Source organism: Emys orbicularis, chromosome 1 (assembly GCF_028017835.1).
Source record: "Emys orbicularis isolate rEmyOrb1 chromosome 1, rEmyOrb1.hap1, whole genome shotgun sequence".
Taxonomy (NCBI): Eukaryota; Metazoa; Chordata; order Testudines; family Emydidae; genus Emys; species Emys orbicularis.
The window spans coordinates 218626216-218644624 of NC_088683.1; the positions used below are offsets into that span (position 1 = coordinate 218626216).

Sequence of the window (18409 nt, forward strand, 5' to 3'; positions counted from 1 at the left end):
GAGATGTAGCTGCATTACCATCTACATATTTCCCTGCGTGGTCAGGGAAGCTAGTTTATTTTTTATTTTACCAAATAATTCTGATGCATACACCCTTGAAGCAGGTTAAATGGAAAGGTTTGTCTTTAATTCATTTTAATTTAACTACTGGATATGAACCTTAATGCTCTAAAAGTTGCATAATTAGGGTTTGCGGTCTGCTGATTAGTGCAGTTACACAGTAGGAAGTTCTTGTTATGTCTTACTGTTGCTACAAACAGGTAGACCATTAATTTTTTTTCTCCCTAAGACAATCAAGAAAGGAAAGGAAAGTTCATTAAAATTTCATATACGAGAAATGTGCTGAATGGTTGAACCAACTTGAACTGTAATTAAAGTTGAACCAAGCCTGTGTTACTGTTTCTGCTAACCTGCAGAAATATTATATAGTACTGCATATTCTCATGAGGAAGTGATGCTTTAGTGGTTACACTAAAAAGCTGGTATCTAGAAAATCTTGGCTTCAAATCCAGCCTGAACCAATCACTTATTGTGTGACCTCCGACAAGTCACTTCACCTCTTTTTTGCTTCAATCAGCTCAGCTAAAAAACACTGGGTGAAAACAGCAGGCCTTTATTGAAGTGTATATATGGAGACCAGGCTGGGTTTATAATCCCATTACCAGGAATGTTCTGCTTGGAGAATTTTTAGCATGTATAAAGCAATATTTACATAAATATACGGGCATATTCTCCACCCCATACACCATTTTTATACTTTTATCAACTCCTTTGATTTCAGTGAAGTCACACACCTGTAAAGGTGCTGTAGAGAGGAGAATTTGGCTCATTGAATGTATGATTCAATAAGCAGGAATTTTATGATGTGTGACAAATCCAGACCAGTGGGGTTCAGGAGTCTGGTAGAGGGCAAATATACTGGTCACTGGATGAGTAGTTTTCTGTCCCCTGAGTGACCAGAGAAGGGGCTGTACTAGAGTAATCAGGAACCTGCTAGAACCAGTTAAGGCAGACAGGCTAATTAGGACACCTGGAGCCAATTAAGAAGAAGCTGCTAGAATCAATTAAGGCAGGCTAAAGGAGCTCACTTCAGTTTGTGGTGCGAGTGTGAGGAGGTGGGAGCAAGAGGTGCAAGGAGCTGAGAGTGAGAGGGTTTGCTGCTGGAGGACTGAGGAACATAAGCGTTATCAGACACCAGGAGGAAGGTCCTGTGGTGAGAATAAGGAAGGTGTTTGGAGGAGGCCATGGGGAAGTAGCCCAGAGAGTTGTAGCTGTCATGCAACTGTTACAGGAGGCACTATAGACAGCTGCAGTCCACAGGACCCTGGGCTGGAACCCGGAGTAGAGGATGGGCCCGGGTTCCCCCCAAACCTCCCAATTGACCTGGACTGTGGGTTCTTCCAGAGGGGAAGGTCTCTGGGCTGTTCCCCAACCCACATGGTGCATCTCTGAGGCAAGAAAATCCGCCAATAAGCGCAGGACCCACCAAGATAGAGGAGGAACTTTGTCACAGATGTAATAAGTGTTAATTCTTCAAAGACATATTTTCCAATAAAGGATTATTAATGTTTCATAGCACTGTGGAGAGATTATAAATCCTGCAAGGACTGCTGTAATTGAGCATTTTAAAATTATTTTTAAAGATATAGGGAAATTCTCAGGCAATACTTCATTGAACTGGAGTTGAATCTGTGCAGACAAAACCAATGACTGTTTCAAATCTGCTTTAAAAGAAGGTTGAAAAAAGATTTAAAACATAAACAACTTCTAATCTTTGGGAAGCCTGGATATTAATGTTCCGCTTTAATACATCTGTATCTATTGTGACAAAATCAGACCACACAGTTCTGAAAAGGTGACTGAAGACAGGTAAATCAGTCATAGAATGTTAGTCTTTTTTCCTATGAACTGAAAAGAGATTACCTTGGATTAATTATAGGCACCTGAGTCGAATTAAAGGGCAACCTATAACCTTTAAAAATCTCTTCCAAATGGGAGAGAGGAGAGAGAAAAGGTGAGACGCAAGTTGGAGAAGGTTTGTGTGCAGCAAAGGGAAAAGGCATCTCCTAGGTAAAAAGCTGTTTCCCTTTAGAAGGGAAACCTGGTGTTTGTGTTTGGGGAATGGGGCCTTGGTTCCCAATGTAGCTGAGCCCAGAATAAGTTGGAAAGGGTGACGGGTAATTGCTAGCCAGCATAAGAAGAGGCACTCTTCCAGTCGGAGTTAGGAAATGCATTTTTATTTGTGTGTATGTATTTAAATAAACCTCTCAGGTCAACCCTATGGCCTATCCTGTAAACATTGTTAAAAAACAAACAAACAGAACAAACCCCACAGAATTAAGTCTTTCAACTTATTTTATTGATCTCAAAGACAGAAAATATTTGCCAAGCTGTGTTAGGCACTGTGATTCAGAATATTTCAATTTAATTTATACTCATTACTATTATACACTCTAATTAATGAACTGGCAGTCCAATATTGATGGCACTAGGATTTTATAATTAAGAATTAAACCTTTGGAGCAAGACTGATTTACTCCAGGACCCCCAATTCTGGAAGGAGAAATGTTGAGCCTTGACATGATGAAAGAGGTGGTTGTCACGCTACGGAGAGAAAGAGAGAGTGCATGTTATGGGGTTTTATAGATAATATGAATTATCAAGGACTTTGATGAATTACACACAGGAAAATGTGAAGATCTGGAAAGTAGAGAGCCCAAACAGAGAAGTCATCCTAGATCTACTTCTTAACAATATGGTAATGTTCAATGAGGGCCTGATGCTCTTACCTTAATTTCAATGGAATCTTTCAGAAAATATGAGTACATCATGAATAAGGGTGCTAGAATCAGGTGTGGGAGTGTGTGATTAATGAGGCATCTTGGTACTCATTGTAATATACTACTATTGGTAAGGTGAGCATTTGGCTCCATCTTCCTCCTGCTGAAGTTAATGGCAAATCCCCAGTTAACTGCTGTAGGAGGAGGTTTGGGCCAGGAAAAGGCCATTGTGGAGAAATATTTAGAAAACACTAATTTTCAGAAGTTAGAAAAGAAAGGGGAAAACCTCAGTGGTGATAGCCATGTGAAAACTGGACACGTGCTATGTTGGATATAATTGACCAGAGAGATGACAGTCCCTTTCTGTACAGCACTATTCAGCACTATTCTTCATTATTGCAGTCCATTCAGTTTCAGTACCAGAGGTTCTAAAGCAGAGGGATTGTCCAACCAGAAGTAGGATATGAAATTAAGTAAAGACAAATTTAATCTGAAATTTAAGAAAAAACATCCTAAGACTGATATTTGACTGCAAAAAAGTCTCCTTAGGAAATAGTGAAAGCCTGCTTAAGTCACATAAAACTAGACACAATATTCTGTACACAACAGTCATGCCCTCTTACAGGGAAGGGACAAGCTAGTTTATTTTTCCATTTTGTACAATTCTATTCTAAAAAGTAACAAGTATAACTTACAACAGGAAAAATAAAAATTTGTTAGAAATAATTTTGTAACTAAAAGAATTAAACAGTAAAAAAAAGTTGTAACAAGAGGTTGTGGAATTGCTATCATGGAAGACATTGAAGTCTCTGGAACTTACCTAAGCTTTTAAAGCCAGATTTGTCTGATAAAAGATTTGATTGCTGTGGTATTGTGTTTTCAGAATGGAAATGCCATAGCATTACCAAGAAAACTTCCATATCAGATCCAACTGCTAGGGCATTAATATAATATTTTAGCTTAGAGTGTATAATAGTAATGAGTATAAATTAAATCGAAATACACTGAATCACAGTGGCTAATGTAGCTTGCAATATATTTTCTGTCAGTGAGATCAACGAAATAAAATGTGCTAAAAAAAATTGTGCCAAATGATTCATAGCTAAGGGCCAGAACACAGTCAAAATAATAGATGTGCTATAAATAAATAAATAAATTCCTGGACTGATATAGTAAAAAGGATATTATGTCAATGTCTGAGTAATACAGTATTTCCACTTGTGAGAATTAAGCAACCTAACTTCCTTCCTTTATAGGGTTTCTGTGAGTTATTAGGATCACTTGGGGGATTTATATATCCAGCGTGAAATCATACAGAATCTTTCATCCATCATGTCTTGCTTGTGAATTTTTAAAGCAAATATAATAATGACTGATGCAATTAAAGTATTATTCTCAATACTACTTTAGTCACGGTCCTAGTGCTCTTGCAAAATGAACAAACACAGCTTAATTTGATGTATACTAGTACTACTTCATCATTATAAAATATAATTGAAGAAGCCTAAACACCACATTTTAAAGGAAGCCTTCACTGTACAGTTTCATGTTAAAGATTTCCTTGCTCCTACTTATCCTTTGTTGTTTTATTTTTATAAGTTTATTAAGAAAATGTCCAAAATTTATTTATAAGAATGTCCACAAAATTGTTTTTTAAAAGAAATAATAGAGAACATACAAAATGACGTGTGCTAAAGATCTGACACTCTATATATTTGCACGTACACTTACACTCAGACTATATTAGAAGAAAGTTATTTATGTTGTAAAGTTAAACCCTCAAAAGTTAGAAAATGCCAGACTTACGATTGTCTGTGAAAGCTTAATTCTGCCACTATTGTGCATCCAACATGTGCACTTAATGCAGTAGAGGAAAAAATGTATATGATCATGTAATTAATGTTTTTATCATAATACACAAGGTGACTGAATTAATCTTATCTGAACAACTATAACTTGGTATTTCCTAACTTTTAGTGCTTGACTCTGCAACCTAAATATGCATTCTTTTAATATAGTTTTTGTGTGTAATTTTAAGTTTTAAGTAAAATAAATATACCAAACGTTGCAAAGGGGTCATTACACATGTATCTCAATCTTGCTATATATATAAAATCTGTTAAAAGTACTTAATCTTTTTTGTGCTAGTGTAAAAAAAAAATGCTAAAGTTGTCTGATTTTATTACTGTGGAAAAATATACACAGAGTAACAGTGAATGGAGATGGGGGCGGATTCTGAATTTCATATTAAAAAAAAAAAGACTAGATAAATGAAATTATGTAGTAACTGAAGGAAGCAGATTTTCAGTGAACCCAGTCCAGAATTTCTGATGAAACGTATAGGATGGAATTTTGACCCCACTGAAATCAATGGGAGTTTTGCTGTTGATTTCAATATAGTTTGGCAAGCTGTCTTATCTTACTCAGGGTCAGCATTTGGGAGCAGGTGTTGCTTAATTACCTCTGATGGAATGATCAGTCTATTATTTCTTACAGTGGTTAACATATGAGATTGATACTTCTGGTTATTGTCTGGGTGCCCAGAGCACAGGATGAGCACTTGGTAATTGGAACAACAGCTTTTTATATTTGAAGGGGAAAAAAATTGGTCAAGACCTCAGTATTTGAGAGAGAGAGAGAGATGACTCCAGCTCTGCTCAACTTAGAAGCTCAACAGACTAGACTTTGAGTCACAACTTGAAGGGCATATCTGACTTTGAACTGCAGTTTTAATTAGTGGAGATTGGACTTAATAGTGTAAAAATTATCTGCCTGTTTAAAAATTAGATTGTGATTAGACAAAGCTTGTAGTTCCAGTTGGGATTAATGTTTGTGTATTATGGAGGGGATGGTCATCAAGATTGCCCTGAGTTTTTCATAAAAAAATGTAGTCATAAGTAATAATGAACATGTCTCAAAGGTTTCATTCAAAACATGTTCAAACTCTGGACGGGCTAAACCATTCAGATGAAATAGAAACTGACCTGAACCTTCACCCAAAGCTGAAGCCAAGCAGTATTCTTTGTTCAAAATAAATTGAGTATTTTTTTTCCCCCCCAAGAGCAGAAGAGATAAAATAGTGCTGGAAAAGATTCTTTACATTTCTTCCAGACTAACTGGAAGCTGGCAAAATCTCAAACCTCGGTTTCAAGTCCCATAGAACTGAAATTTAGAAAAGATTGTTCATATTCCCTTTCTTAATATTCTTTAAATTCTGTCACATAACTTTCTTCCTCAATGCTTACATACTGTAATTTGATAGAACATTTAAAACTGCTTATCCTTATCTGGAATTTAATTGTAAAAACTTATTTTTGAGGGGGAAAAAATACGGTATCAGATTATTAACTCAGTGCAATGTATGCATCAAATCTATACAGTAAGTTTAAAAACATCTGCTAAATGCACTTGGGGCTGCTGTTGTACCAATGGGAGTAATTTTTCTCCTTACTTTTTATGTTTGCCAAGTTTTGCTTTTACTGAGAACACATTAATATAAGCTTAATAATGTGGGATTATATGAGATGTGGTGGATATTGGCTGTAAATTTGGTTCTATGTCAGTAAGGACATTGGCCTTTTGGATGCAGGAAATGGTGGTTGAGAGGTTTGTGCCAGTCCATCTCTTGATGGCCTGAGGCTCTGCTCCTTTGTGTATTTAGGTATTCATGAAAATTCCTCAGTTCCTGCTCTCTTATTGGTGACTGCTCATTATAGCTGCTGTCTCCTCCACTCACTTTATTTTGTATGTCATTCCGAGCATTTTTTAACCATCTCACCATTCTGAGCTTTGCCATTTTGAGTTAGGTCTTTGTTCCCTAAACAGATAAAAGGTGCAGGCCTGCATCGTTTGAGCAGCAACCACCAGCTTTGGGTCAGAAAGGAATTTTCCCTAATAACTGATTAGCTGTGGTGTCAAGTGACGGTAAATTGAGCCACTTCCTGAGAATTCAGCAAATCCTAGCTGTGGCTACTGTTTAGTGCTGTATTTCTGTTTGTCTCTTCATACTAGTTTACATAGGACTTATATTTTGGGTTTTTCCCTTGGTGACCTTCTGGCATCTTTATCGCAAATTTTAGTCAGAATAAGTACATTGGGTAATCTTGCATATAATTTTAAATCTAAGCACATAACGGGAATGAGAGGGCCAATGAGCTGTTGGGAGGCTGGGCTGTACCACTATGTGCATATTTACGGCACCCCAGGTTTGATCTTCATTCTTACTGTGAGAAATGGGCCATTTGTGGAATTTTAGTCTGCAGGGTGCAGTCCCAAGTGATAGTACCTTACTACAGATAGGACTAAGAGGCCAGGGTTACAGCTGAAAGACTGCATTGGATGTTGGGGGCGGGGGGAGGGTTCCCACAGTATTTAAAACTAATAATATTGCTATTCCTTTAGGATTGTGATACTGTAATGAAAAAAGTACTGACATTTTCAGTTTAGTTATCCTATAATATTGATTTGCATGGTGTTTTAATAGATAATTTTTCTTATTTAAAAATTAGCTTTTAGGCTTTTGTCTTAAATAATAAAACTTCTGACCATCGTACAGTTTGAACATCTTGCATGATACATTGGAACTATGTACTGTAATGGCAAGTAATACACACTCTTTGAAATTAAGGTATTGGTCAAATACTACTCTGAGGGTATGAGACATCTTTAAAATGTCTTTAGAGCTGGAAGAGTATGCTTTAATTTTGGACTATTCTGCATAGTAATAGCATAATAGCAAACCAGTTAAGGTGGGTTTTTTTTTTTTTTTCCCTATTAGCATTCTGTTTTAACGTTCTGTATTGTATAATCATAGTGTGGAGACAAATATAATTTTTGATTTCTTGAGGTGTTCTATTTCCAGACGGCCTTTCATATTTACTAAGTAATTATCCCGGGTACACTTTCCACAGGCAACACAGAAGGAGATTGAAAAACGCCAGCTCCATCTAAAGAGCATCAGTGATCTAGGAGAGGGTTTGAGGACGGTGCTTAAGGAAAAAGAAGGTCTAGTGGATGATAAGCTCAGCCTTCAGAAAAGTAACTGGATAGCAGTAACTTCACGAGCTGAGGAGTGGTTCAATCTATTGTTGGTAAGATAAAAGTATTTGTGCTTCTAGTTCACCATCACCAAATTATACTAAGCCTAAGTATATGGCTAGGTGTGGATGTCAATATTATGGGCTCAACCCCATTACATTGCACTTTTAGGCCCCATTAGAATACATGTATACATGGGTGCACTGTCACCAGATTCTGTGTCAATATGTTCACTGACCTCAGTGGTGTTTTGTGGGTTGTAAACAAAGAATTTGGATGGGGGTGTGTACGCAGAGTAACAAATATATAGAGACTCACTGCTGGCATCTCTTCTTTTCTGCCTCACCAAGGCTCTGGGCTGTGCCCTGCTGTTGAGTCAGCGAGGCAAACGGGCAGTATTGTGAAGAGGAAGTAGCTTAGGGAACTGGTCAACTCTTGTTGTAGTTTTCTGCAGCTATGCCAGATTATGGGAGTAGGTTAAAAAACTTAAATTCAGCTGGGCAATGTCATTTGCTCACACAGATAATAGGGGTGTGTGTGAGAGAGAGATTCCAGGTTTTAGAAGCTGTACTTGTATGAATATAGGGATTCATAAAAATATGAGAAAATAATCCAAATTTTCCAAAAGAAAGCATTTTAAAATTCTTCCTTAGCCAAAATGAGGAATTTTAAATAGCCATTCAATTTGCTTTCAAAGAGGTGGGGGACTAAATTCACTCACGTAGGTGCAATAACCAGAGAATTTAGTCCAAATCAAATTGAAAAACCCACTTCTACCTTAAATATATCACTATTGCTCTTCTCTAATACATATAAATATTTACATACTGCCAATGGATATAAACACACATATGAGAGAGAGAGCTACTGGAAAAAAGTAGTTAATTTTAGCTTTATAATGTATGTAATGTTTGCCAGTTTGCATAATCACGGATTTCTTTTATTTCAGCTCTGATTATTTTTTAATAAATACTTATCATTTTCTGCATACAGGAATATCAAAAGCAAATTGAGACATTTGATCAGAATGTAGCTAACATCACAACCTGGATGTATCGTTCTGAAATATTATTGGATGAATCTGAAAAACAAAAATCTCAGCAAACAGAGGAAGTTCTTAAGGTAACACATGCAGTTTTCTGGAAAGCATTTATTATTTTATTCTAAAAAAATATATACATTAACCTTTTTAGCCTAGAGGTTTTAAAGCGCATCATGAAAGACAGTGAAATGTTATTTTTCTCTTGACAAATCTATCCTCCAACAGCTTATAAATTGCTTAATATTGTAATGAATAGCAAAAGTAAGCCCTGCAGTAGAAAAAAAAATGAAATATGTTATTTTAAGGCTTGGGGACTTCATAGTGAGCAGAACACTTATTCTTAAGCCTATCTCTGCTGAAAACTATTACCTCAAATGCATCTATTTAAAAAAGAAAAATTTATCTGTGTGCAACTTTTCCTCTCTGCTCCCTTCTTTTGTGAATCATTGTGTGCTTGCTATTCATATCATAACGTTTTAGCTTACCAAACACTGATTGCACTGGCAACATACAACTGAGAATAATCCTAGCTGAAGTGGCTTATCATTTATTGAAGGGATATTATGTGGCATATACAATGCATGTACAGGTCCCCATTGCAAACAACAAATCTGCCCTCAGATCCAGGGCAGTATTTAGCACTACGATATCATCAGATCCAATTTATTAAAAATGGACATGCACTGTAAAGCATATGAGGCTCAGAGTTTGCATCCAGTCTAAGACAGTTTTTCATACTTGAGGCTGTATTCTGCCGAGTTATGCTCTGTATTGATTGTTGTCACCTGAATGAATTTGTGTGACATTTAGTCACCCGGATATTTGACCGTGCTTTGACAACATGGTCAGTACATGCTAATTGAGGAACAGTTTGCAAAATCTAAATGGGACTGTCTTACTGACACTAGCGTGATACAATTTGCTAAAGCAAAACTTCACAAATTTCAAGGCAGCCATAATTTTCAAACCAACATTTATTCAGAGAATAAATCAATGCTTCATAACATTGATCTTAGCAGGATTACAGGGCAGTCTTTTTAATAGGATGAGCAATTTTGCCAATGTAAGGTATAAAGTACAATTATCCTTTCCATCAATACAGGCATAACCTCCTATTACACAGTCATTTCTTGTAGGCAATGCAACGCAAATCCTAAAGCCCAATTATGTGTCAAATCTGCAGTGTTTTAGCTTACACTTGCATACTTTTGCCTGTTTTTGGCAATACCTTCAAGCTTCCAATAGCAGAAGCAGGTGATTTTGCTCATCTTCTCCTTTCTGGGCATTTAACATAGCATTTTTCTCATCATGAACAATAGTACCATAGCAACAGAGTGCTGTGGCACCTTTAAGACTAACAGATGTATTGGAGCATAAGCTTTCGTGGGGATGCATCCGACGAAGTGGGCATTCACCCACGAAAGCTTATGCTCCAATACATCTGTTAGTCTTAAAGGTGCCACAGGACTCTCTGTTGCTTTTTACAGATCCAGACTAACACGGCTACCCCTCTGATAAATAGTACCATAGCGCTACAGCATGAATAGAACTATTTTACAGCATGAAAATTAGCAATGCTACATGGTGGTATAGACTGCATTTTAAGTCTGCAAGCATAGGACTCCCACTGACCTGAAAAAATTACCTCTTCCACTGAGTACACGAATATTGCAAGAAACAGCCTCTCTAGAAAAAAACTGGAAATATGTTCTCCATCATCTTCCAATAAATGCTAGTGTAGATCATTAATAAAGTATATACATACACCCTCTCTAAACTTGAGGGCTACACAGTCAGGATAGATTAGCTATCCAGAGCTCCCCTATTATATGTGCACGCTCACACAGTTATCTGAATTTGCTTTTTGGTTTTGCTCCCTATTCTTTTGCACACTGTCTCTCTCTCTCTCTCTCTCTCACTCTCTCTTTGCATTTATTACTAACTTCAAGCCCTGTCTCTTGCTCATGGACTGTAGCGCTTAAAGGCTGAGCTGAATGATATGCGTCCAAAGGTGGACTCTGTGCGTGACCAGGCAGTAGACTTGATGACAAACCGTGGAGATCACTGCAGGAAAGTAATAGAGCCTAAAGTGTCAGAGCTCAACCAGCAATTTGCAGCTATATCACAAAGAATTAAGAGTGGAAAGGTAGGAGGAACTGCTCCCATGTGGAGACGCATGCTAAGTGGTGCTTTATGAAAGGTGCATGGCCCTACATAAGGGGAATCCAATTCCCCCAAACACATTTTTCAAAGGAACAATAAAAAGATTCATAATTAAAATGTAAATATTAAGAATGTGGGAAGGAAAAGTGAGTTGGGGTGTGTGTGTGTGTGTGTGGGAGGGGGGGTTCGTCATGTTTATTCTGTTACCATTTCATGGATAAGTATTTTCACGAGCTTGTAACTCATCTTTAAATATGTGTTCAAGAATTAAACGAAGCACACAAGGTATCTACTCAGGAACAAAGTTTATTAAACACAGAGAGAGATCAGCTGCCTTTTTAAATTATAAGGATTGAAAACCTGGCCCCACCCCAAAGTGCAAATTAGTAGTTATAGACTATACCAATGGATAATTATTTCTTAAGCATATATATCACCATTGGAACTCCTATGATTTTTTGCTCTTCCCACAACTTAAAATGGCCTTTTTCTTAGTATGATTTTTTTTCAATTACATTTATCCGGTCTTTTTCTTTCAAACTCTGACTCAACAAAGTTCTTTATATTTTCATCAACTTCACTTGGATTATTCATCTGCTTAAAGTTAGGCGCTGGTTTAAGTACTTTGATGAATGTGGTTTTAATGTGGAATAGGTAATTTTTAGTCAAATTTTCGCCGGGTATGTGTGGTGTGGAACATGGTTCAAAAATTACCTAATCCACATTAGACCACCAGGCATCCTAGGTAGCATCATGGAAGAGGAATCAGGGTGTATCCTCTACTCGGGGCAGGTGGAAATGCAAGGGCAAGGAATAGATGGAACCTTCTCTCCTACCCCAAACCCGAATACACCATTTGTTGTAGCTGCTCCAGTGTGTCAGGAAACACTGCTCTGGCTGAGCTTAGACTTGCTACAGTTTATTCCTCCCACGTGGGAGAACCAAGAGGGAGTTTGTAATTCTGGGTGACAATCTTCCTCCCAAGCTGCAATGATCTGCTGCCCCTTGCTCCAGGCAAATTCGGTAATCATTATCTATTCCTTCGATATTAAACAAAAGCAAAACAAAAACTTGTAGTTATAACAATAAGCTACATACATGTGAGTTTTTTGTAAGAGTGTTTTAAATATGTACCTGCATTAAGGCAGATGATTTATTTTAATTGTTAATATATCATCATAGTTCAGTACCACAGAGCTGCTTGGTATAGAGTTGTTTAAATTCATTTTTCATTAAAACCATTATGCTATGGGATTTTTATCTCTTTAAATCATCCAAAAAGCAAATATGATTATAAACTAAACTGGATTTGAAGGCATTAAGGCTTGCAGGCCTTTTAAGTAATGGGGCTTAGGAAAGGGCGAGAGATTTTAACAATCTGATGGTGGTTAGGACAACTATATAAATATAGTATTATTATATTACCAGTGGGCTAAACTATTTTCTTAGCCATGAAAAATAATAAAGCATAAAACAATTAAGGAAAGTTAGTCCTGGATCAAGTAAAAATTATTATAAAATAGTAATCAAAACATAGGAGTTTATCATTCATAGTTTTACTCTCCTCTCAAAAGCCCCACCGGGAGCATGGCATTTTTCCCTTGGCTGAAAGGACTGTGGGGCTTGCTGCCAAACATGAGAGATTCCTGGGAATCCACAAAGATCTGCTGTAGGTTAGGGCTTATTGTTACCAAGGTCTGGTGCCTCTGCACTGGCTCCAGTACCAGTGGCTTCCTGGAAACCAGACTTGATTGCTGACATGCTATCATGGACCTCCAAACTGACTCTAAACACCACAGGGAGGCTTTTGTGATATTCAAGGGAGGAGAAACAATTGCACAGAGGAGGACCAAGGGCCGTTTCCACATGAAAGGGGAGGGATCCAGGCAAGATTGGCCCCTCCATGTTCAAGTGAAAGGGAGATGATCTGAGCCAATGGGCCAAATTCTGTGTTTAGTTCTCATCAGTGACCCTCACCTCTTGACATCACTGGACCCCTAACCCTGTATCACAGATCTGAATTTAGCCTTATAACTTGAATGAATGTCAGGAATAGAGGAACAGGAACTTCAAAAATAATTCTGTATTGAGGTAGGATATAGTGTGTCTACTCAAGGTATGTTAACCTGGGATTTCTTGGAATGATCTATCCCCTGCTTTATACAAAAGTCTACATTGCTATATCTCTCTTCCACATTTTGTCTTCATCTTTATACCATAGAATAATTGACTGTGAATTAAAGGATGCTTTGTTTTTCATTCTGAGTCTTCCTGGTAAAAAAAAAATAGATGTTTTCATTTTGTAATATAATAGATTTTTATGACTTGGTCTTGCATATTAAGTACAGTGCATACCTCTTTGGAAAGCAATTGCTGAAGTATAGAACTTATGGGTCAACATAGCCTTCACTGTTGTGAAGTATTTGGGTCTGCATATGGTGACAGAATAGAACCTCACAGTGCCACACTAGAGAGATCTCTTGGGGCAGTGGATCTACACTACCCTCTGAGTTCTCTTATAAACACAAAATGGAGCAACTTAATTGACAGCACTTGTATTTACCAGGGACTGCATCCATATCAACAGCACCTGAAGATCAAAGGCAGCTAAGAAATCTAAAAGAATCAGCAGGGGCATTTCTTCTTCATCCATCCTGGTGGGAGACCAATGATTAATGTAACCAACATATTATTTGTGCCATAGCCAGTTTTATTATAGCTCACTGTTGAAAATGGAAATCATTGGTCATAAGAAAAGAATGCATTACCATGAAAGAAAATATGAAATAATGTGGAGTTGGTTTCCCTTGGTGTTTGATTCCTTGAGAAATTTAAACATAGTAATTATGGCATACTAAAGTGTGCTCTTTACTATTCTATTTTGTCTGTCACAAGAAGTTATTGAGTTGCATATTGAAGAATCAAGAAATTAACAGTAACTTTCAGTTTGCATCATTTAAATCAGGAATTTATGACAGCGTTAACTCAGATTTGGCAGAGATTTGTTCAGAATTTATGAAAATTGAGCTCATGGCTTCCTCACACATCAGTGGGAGACTAGACCCCAAAGCTATTTGAACATGATAGTCTACTGGGGGGGATGGAAGAAATCAAAGCATACCTCATTTCATAATATGAACAAGTGCTAACAATTTCCTGCTTTTATTTCTGTAGTCAATCATACATTTTTATCTGAGTGGTTTCCAATTATGTAACTTCAAAGATGTGTAAAAGTTATTTCATAGTCTTCCCTGACCAAGAACACAGTTGTTGTCAATGTGTTAGCTTGTTTGACCTACCTATATCTTTCCTTTGCTGTACTACACAACAACAAATGTGTGTTCTTTTTCAAAAAGACATTTACTTTCAAATCAGTAATTGTGAACATTATGAGTTTAAAAGAAATGAATCGTACGTGCTGTGTGGATATATAGCAAAATAAATTCAACATAAGGTTATGCCACTGAATCCAAAAAAGTTCTGTTCATACATACTGCACAGCTGTACCATATGGTGCATGCTGAATACATGTTCTAACATACTAATAAGCAATGCTAAAGTTATAACTGCTTTCAGAATGCTAATGTAATCAAAATATTTTCCTATCCCTACTATACTTGTCAACATCATCCTGAGCTTAAGAGGAGACTCTAAATGGCCTAGTAAAAAGTAGGTCCAACTTCAATCACTTTTTTTCATTTTGGTCATTACGGTACAAGTGTTGTTGGACTGATAGAGAATATTACATCTTTAATTTATTGAAATACTGAAGGACCTATTATAAAAGATGTGTTCATCTTCCTCCAAATGTAGACTTGTTCTCTTCAGTATGGGATCAAGTACTTTCTCTTGCTGAGCACTTAATTTCTGAAGTAATGGGGATTCCCCACGTTCTTTGGAAAGCTATTTCACAATCTACTTGACCTCACGGTTTCCTGTTAATCTGCATTTTCCTGTGCTCAGTTTTATCCCATTACTCCTGCTTACAAACTAAACCATTCCTTTTCAGCCTTGGTGTTTGTACCATTCATATACTTGTCATATAAGTAGTCACGTAAACCTAGACATATTTCTTTTGTGTAATCTTGCTTTATAAGCCACTGTAATACATCCATTATTTCTGTTATTTTTCTCAGAGTTACCTCTAGTTAGTCAACTTCTTTCTCATAGTGAGAGTCACATGCCTGCACGTAGTGCTGGAGGTACAGTCTCACTACTGTTCTATATGGGAACTGTCATCTTATTATTTATACTACAGTAGATTTTAGAGGACTCAAACAAGATCAGGTCCCCATTGTGCTAGGTGCCATACAGACTCTGACAGCTTACAATTTAAATAGACAAAGACAGACAAAAAGTGTGAGGGGAACAGAAGCACAGGTAGGTGATATGTCTTGTCTATGGTCCCATAGCAGGTCAGTGGCAGAGTTAGGATTTAGAGCCCAGTTGTCTTGGGCCTCTGTCTACTGCCCTATCCACTGGACCATGATACCTCTGTAACCTGGCCAATCCATGAGAAGACATTTCTGTTTGTGCAGTAGAAAACAAAATTGACTTTTTATGTCCTATGACACAACACTCACATGAGTTTCTCACAGAGTCATATACTAAGTAACCAAATCCTGAGTTCAGAGAGCTATTTATTGGTTTTTTTGGGGGGGGGGGGGTGTAAAGTTGCTGTTGGAAGCCAGATGGAGAAGCTTTTCAGGGAATTTGACACTGAGTAACTTTAGTGGTAATACTTCTACCTCCCCCCCGCCCCATATCTAATAAAGCTCCTTGTTCAGTCCTATATGAAATTGACTCTTTCAGTGATTCTTTACCATTGTTACATGACATGGTTTCAGAAGCTGACTCACTTTAAAGCAGCGTAAATGGAAGGAAAATCAAATGCTAAAATTCAAATTACTACAGATTTTCCATTTGATAGATCCAATGAATGCTCTGAATGGAAGGTACACTGAACCCGAGTCCAAACAGCAGAAAAAAACCCACACACCTGAACACAGAGAATGGCAAACTACAGGTCATCTCATCAACCAGCGCAGTAGCAACAGAGCAAGAAATATTTATATATTATTTACCTTTTCTAAGGAAGGATATAAGTATGTCTGATTATTTATGAGAATGATATTGCAATCTCACGGTCCTTCCAGGATGACACATTGAAAAGAATACATGTGTATACCAGGATCTCACCAAATGCTGATAATTCAGCCTCACTCTCAGCATGGTGGTCTACCATAGAACATCAACTAATTTGAAGGTGAAATTGTGCGAGTCATGCGGAAAGGCCAGAAGGACTCCACTCAAAGAATCTCTTACCCACAAGCCCAAAATGTAATCCACACCCCCAAAAGTTGCACTGCAGAGATCTCATTGCAACAGATACAAAATAAAGATCTGAGAACATTACTGAATTGGGGCATAGTATGATGTTGCTAAATAGGGGCATAACATCAAAATATATAATTTTAAAAATAGTTCATTGCATTATTGTCCTATCATGTGAGATGTCTTAATGCTGTGACACTTGTACAGAACATTTCTACAAATTGAGTAAATAACTTTAAAGTAATTATCTTATTATAGTTCACTGTCCTTGATTAAAGGAAATGACTTTAGTGGTGGCTGGACACCCACAACTCCAACTGAAATTAGCAAGGCAGCATGATCCACTGGATAGTACACGGAGCTAGGAGTCAAAACACGGGGTTCTACTCCTGGGTCTGCCACTGACCTGCTCTGTGAACTTGGACATATGACCTTATCCCAGATGAAATAGAGATAATGATACTTTCCTTTATGAAATTCTTTGGGATTCATGGACTGAAAAACTGTATATCCTAAGTAGTAGTAGTATTTATTTATTTACTCAGTATAAGTTGAGGATGTTGAAATTTTCTCAAGAGCAAGTCAAGGTAGAAATCGATGAGTTGTATTTTCATGCTAATTTTATCATAAAATTGTAAGTAGAGGGTGAGGAATCACGTGATTTTATTTGTTATAAATTCACCAAAATATGACAATAATTGCATACTTGTTAACACATCTTAAATTAACAAAATTAACAAATTTATTATGTCAAGATCTACTAAAAAAATATATTTATGCATTTTACCAGGTTCTGCCGTTTCATTTCATTCACTTCCTTCTACTTGCCTCTTTCAGTTTTTCCTTGTCAGCTTTTGCACAATTTAATCATGTTTCTGTATTTCCTGTTCTTGCTTCCTTTATTGTTTTAAAATTATTTAAATTTCACCAAAAGAAAAACCAATCTTCAAAGCATTTGAGGGGAAACTATTGATTTGTTTAACGATTCTTCCACTTCAATTGTTGACTGCTCTGAGCATAATTCTGTATTTCTTGGTAAAATCCTGTTGAGCCCAATGTGTTAGAAACATAATGCCTAAAGTAAATCATTCTACAGTTCTTTAACATTTTTTTTGAGCCCAAGAAACCTTCAATGTTTAAAATTACTAATGGCATCTTTCTGCTTAATTTTGGTTTCCCCTATATCTATTTAGTAAAGTAAGATTTTTAGATTCATTGAAACATTGCGTGTTGTTAAAATAATGGTGGTAAAAGTATATCTTATACAACACTCAAAATATGTTTATTAAATATTAAAAAAGAACTAAGATATGACATAACTGTTAATGTCAACAATATTTAATAATGAATTTCTGCTTTATTAAATCAATATACAATCCTTGTACAAAATACGGTATATATTTCTGTTGCAACTTCTGGAAAAAACCATAAGATAGTGGTTGAGTTTCCCAAAAGCTACCAAGCCCCAGCTGAAACCAAACTTGTTATACCTCCAGGACAAGTGCGTGAGTGAGAATTCCATAGACGACCCCCTTCCCCCCCCCCCCAAAATGAGAAATGAAATTAAAAGATATTTGTTATCTCCAGTCAGTAGTGCTTTACGTGGTTGGTTTGTTTGAAACTGACACAGTTTTGAAAGTATTAATTGGCTTTTGGGGTTACCATGGTCACCAGGAATATGTTGGACTAAATGTTGGAATTAATGCTGAACAAAATACAAAAGCAGAAAGTAGTAAAAAAAATCAATGGACCTGACTCTACAAACACTCACATGAATACTTCAGTTGTGTAATTGGAGTTCTTATGTAAAAACAAGTTTGCAGGATGGAGCCCAATTGCCATAGTACAACTGTCTCATGACCAATGAAAATATAATTATTATTACTTATTTGTGGTGTTGTATTACCTAGACACCCAAGCCAAGCTTAGAGTCCTGTTGTGCTAGTCATTATACAAACACATAGTGAGAGCTCAAAGAACTTACAAGCTAAATAGAGAAGAAAGGGAAAGTGTGTCAGGGGAAACAGAGACACTGTTAGGTGAAGTGAATTTT

General features: G+C 36.8%; 1 protein-coding gene across 1 annotated transcript in view; it reads left to right on the top strand.

Annotated features, from left to right (window-relative positions):
- Positions 1-18409, top strand: part of DMD (dystrophin) — a 1466768-nt gene that overhangs the window by 356455 nt on the left and 1091904 nt on the right. The window contains exons 30-32 of the mRNA XM_065405744.1: positions 7691-7870; positions 8811-8939; positions 10835-11005. Of these exons, the coding sequence (XP_065261816.1) occupies positions 7691-7870; positions 8811-8939; positions 10835-11005 (480 nt within the window). The remainder of the gene's footprint in view (positions 1-7690; positions 7871-8810; positions 8940-10834; positions 11006-18409) is intronic.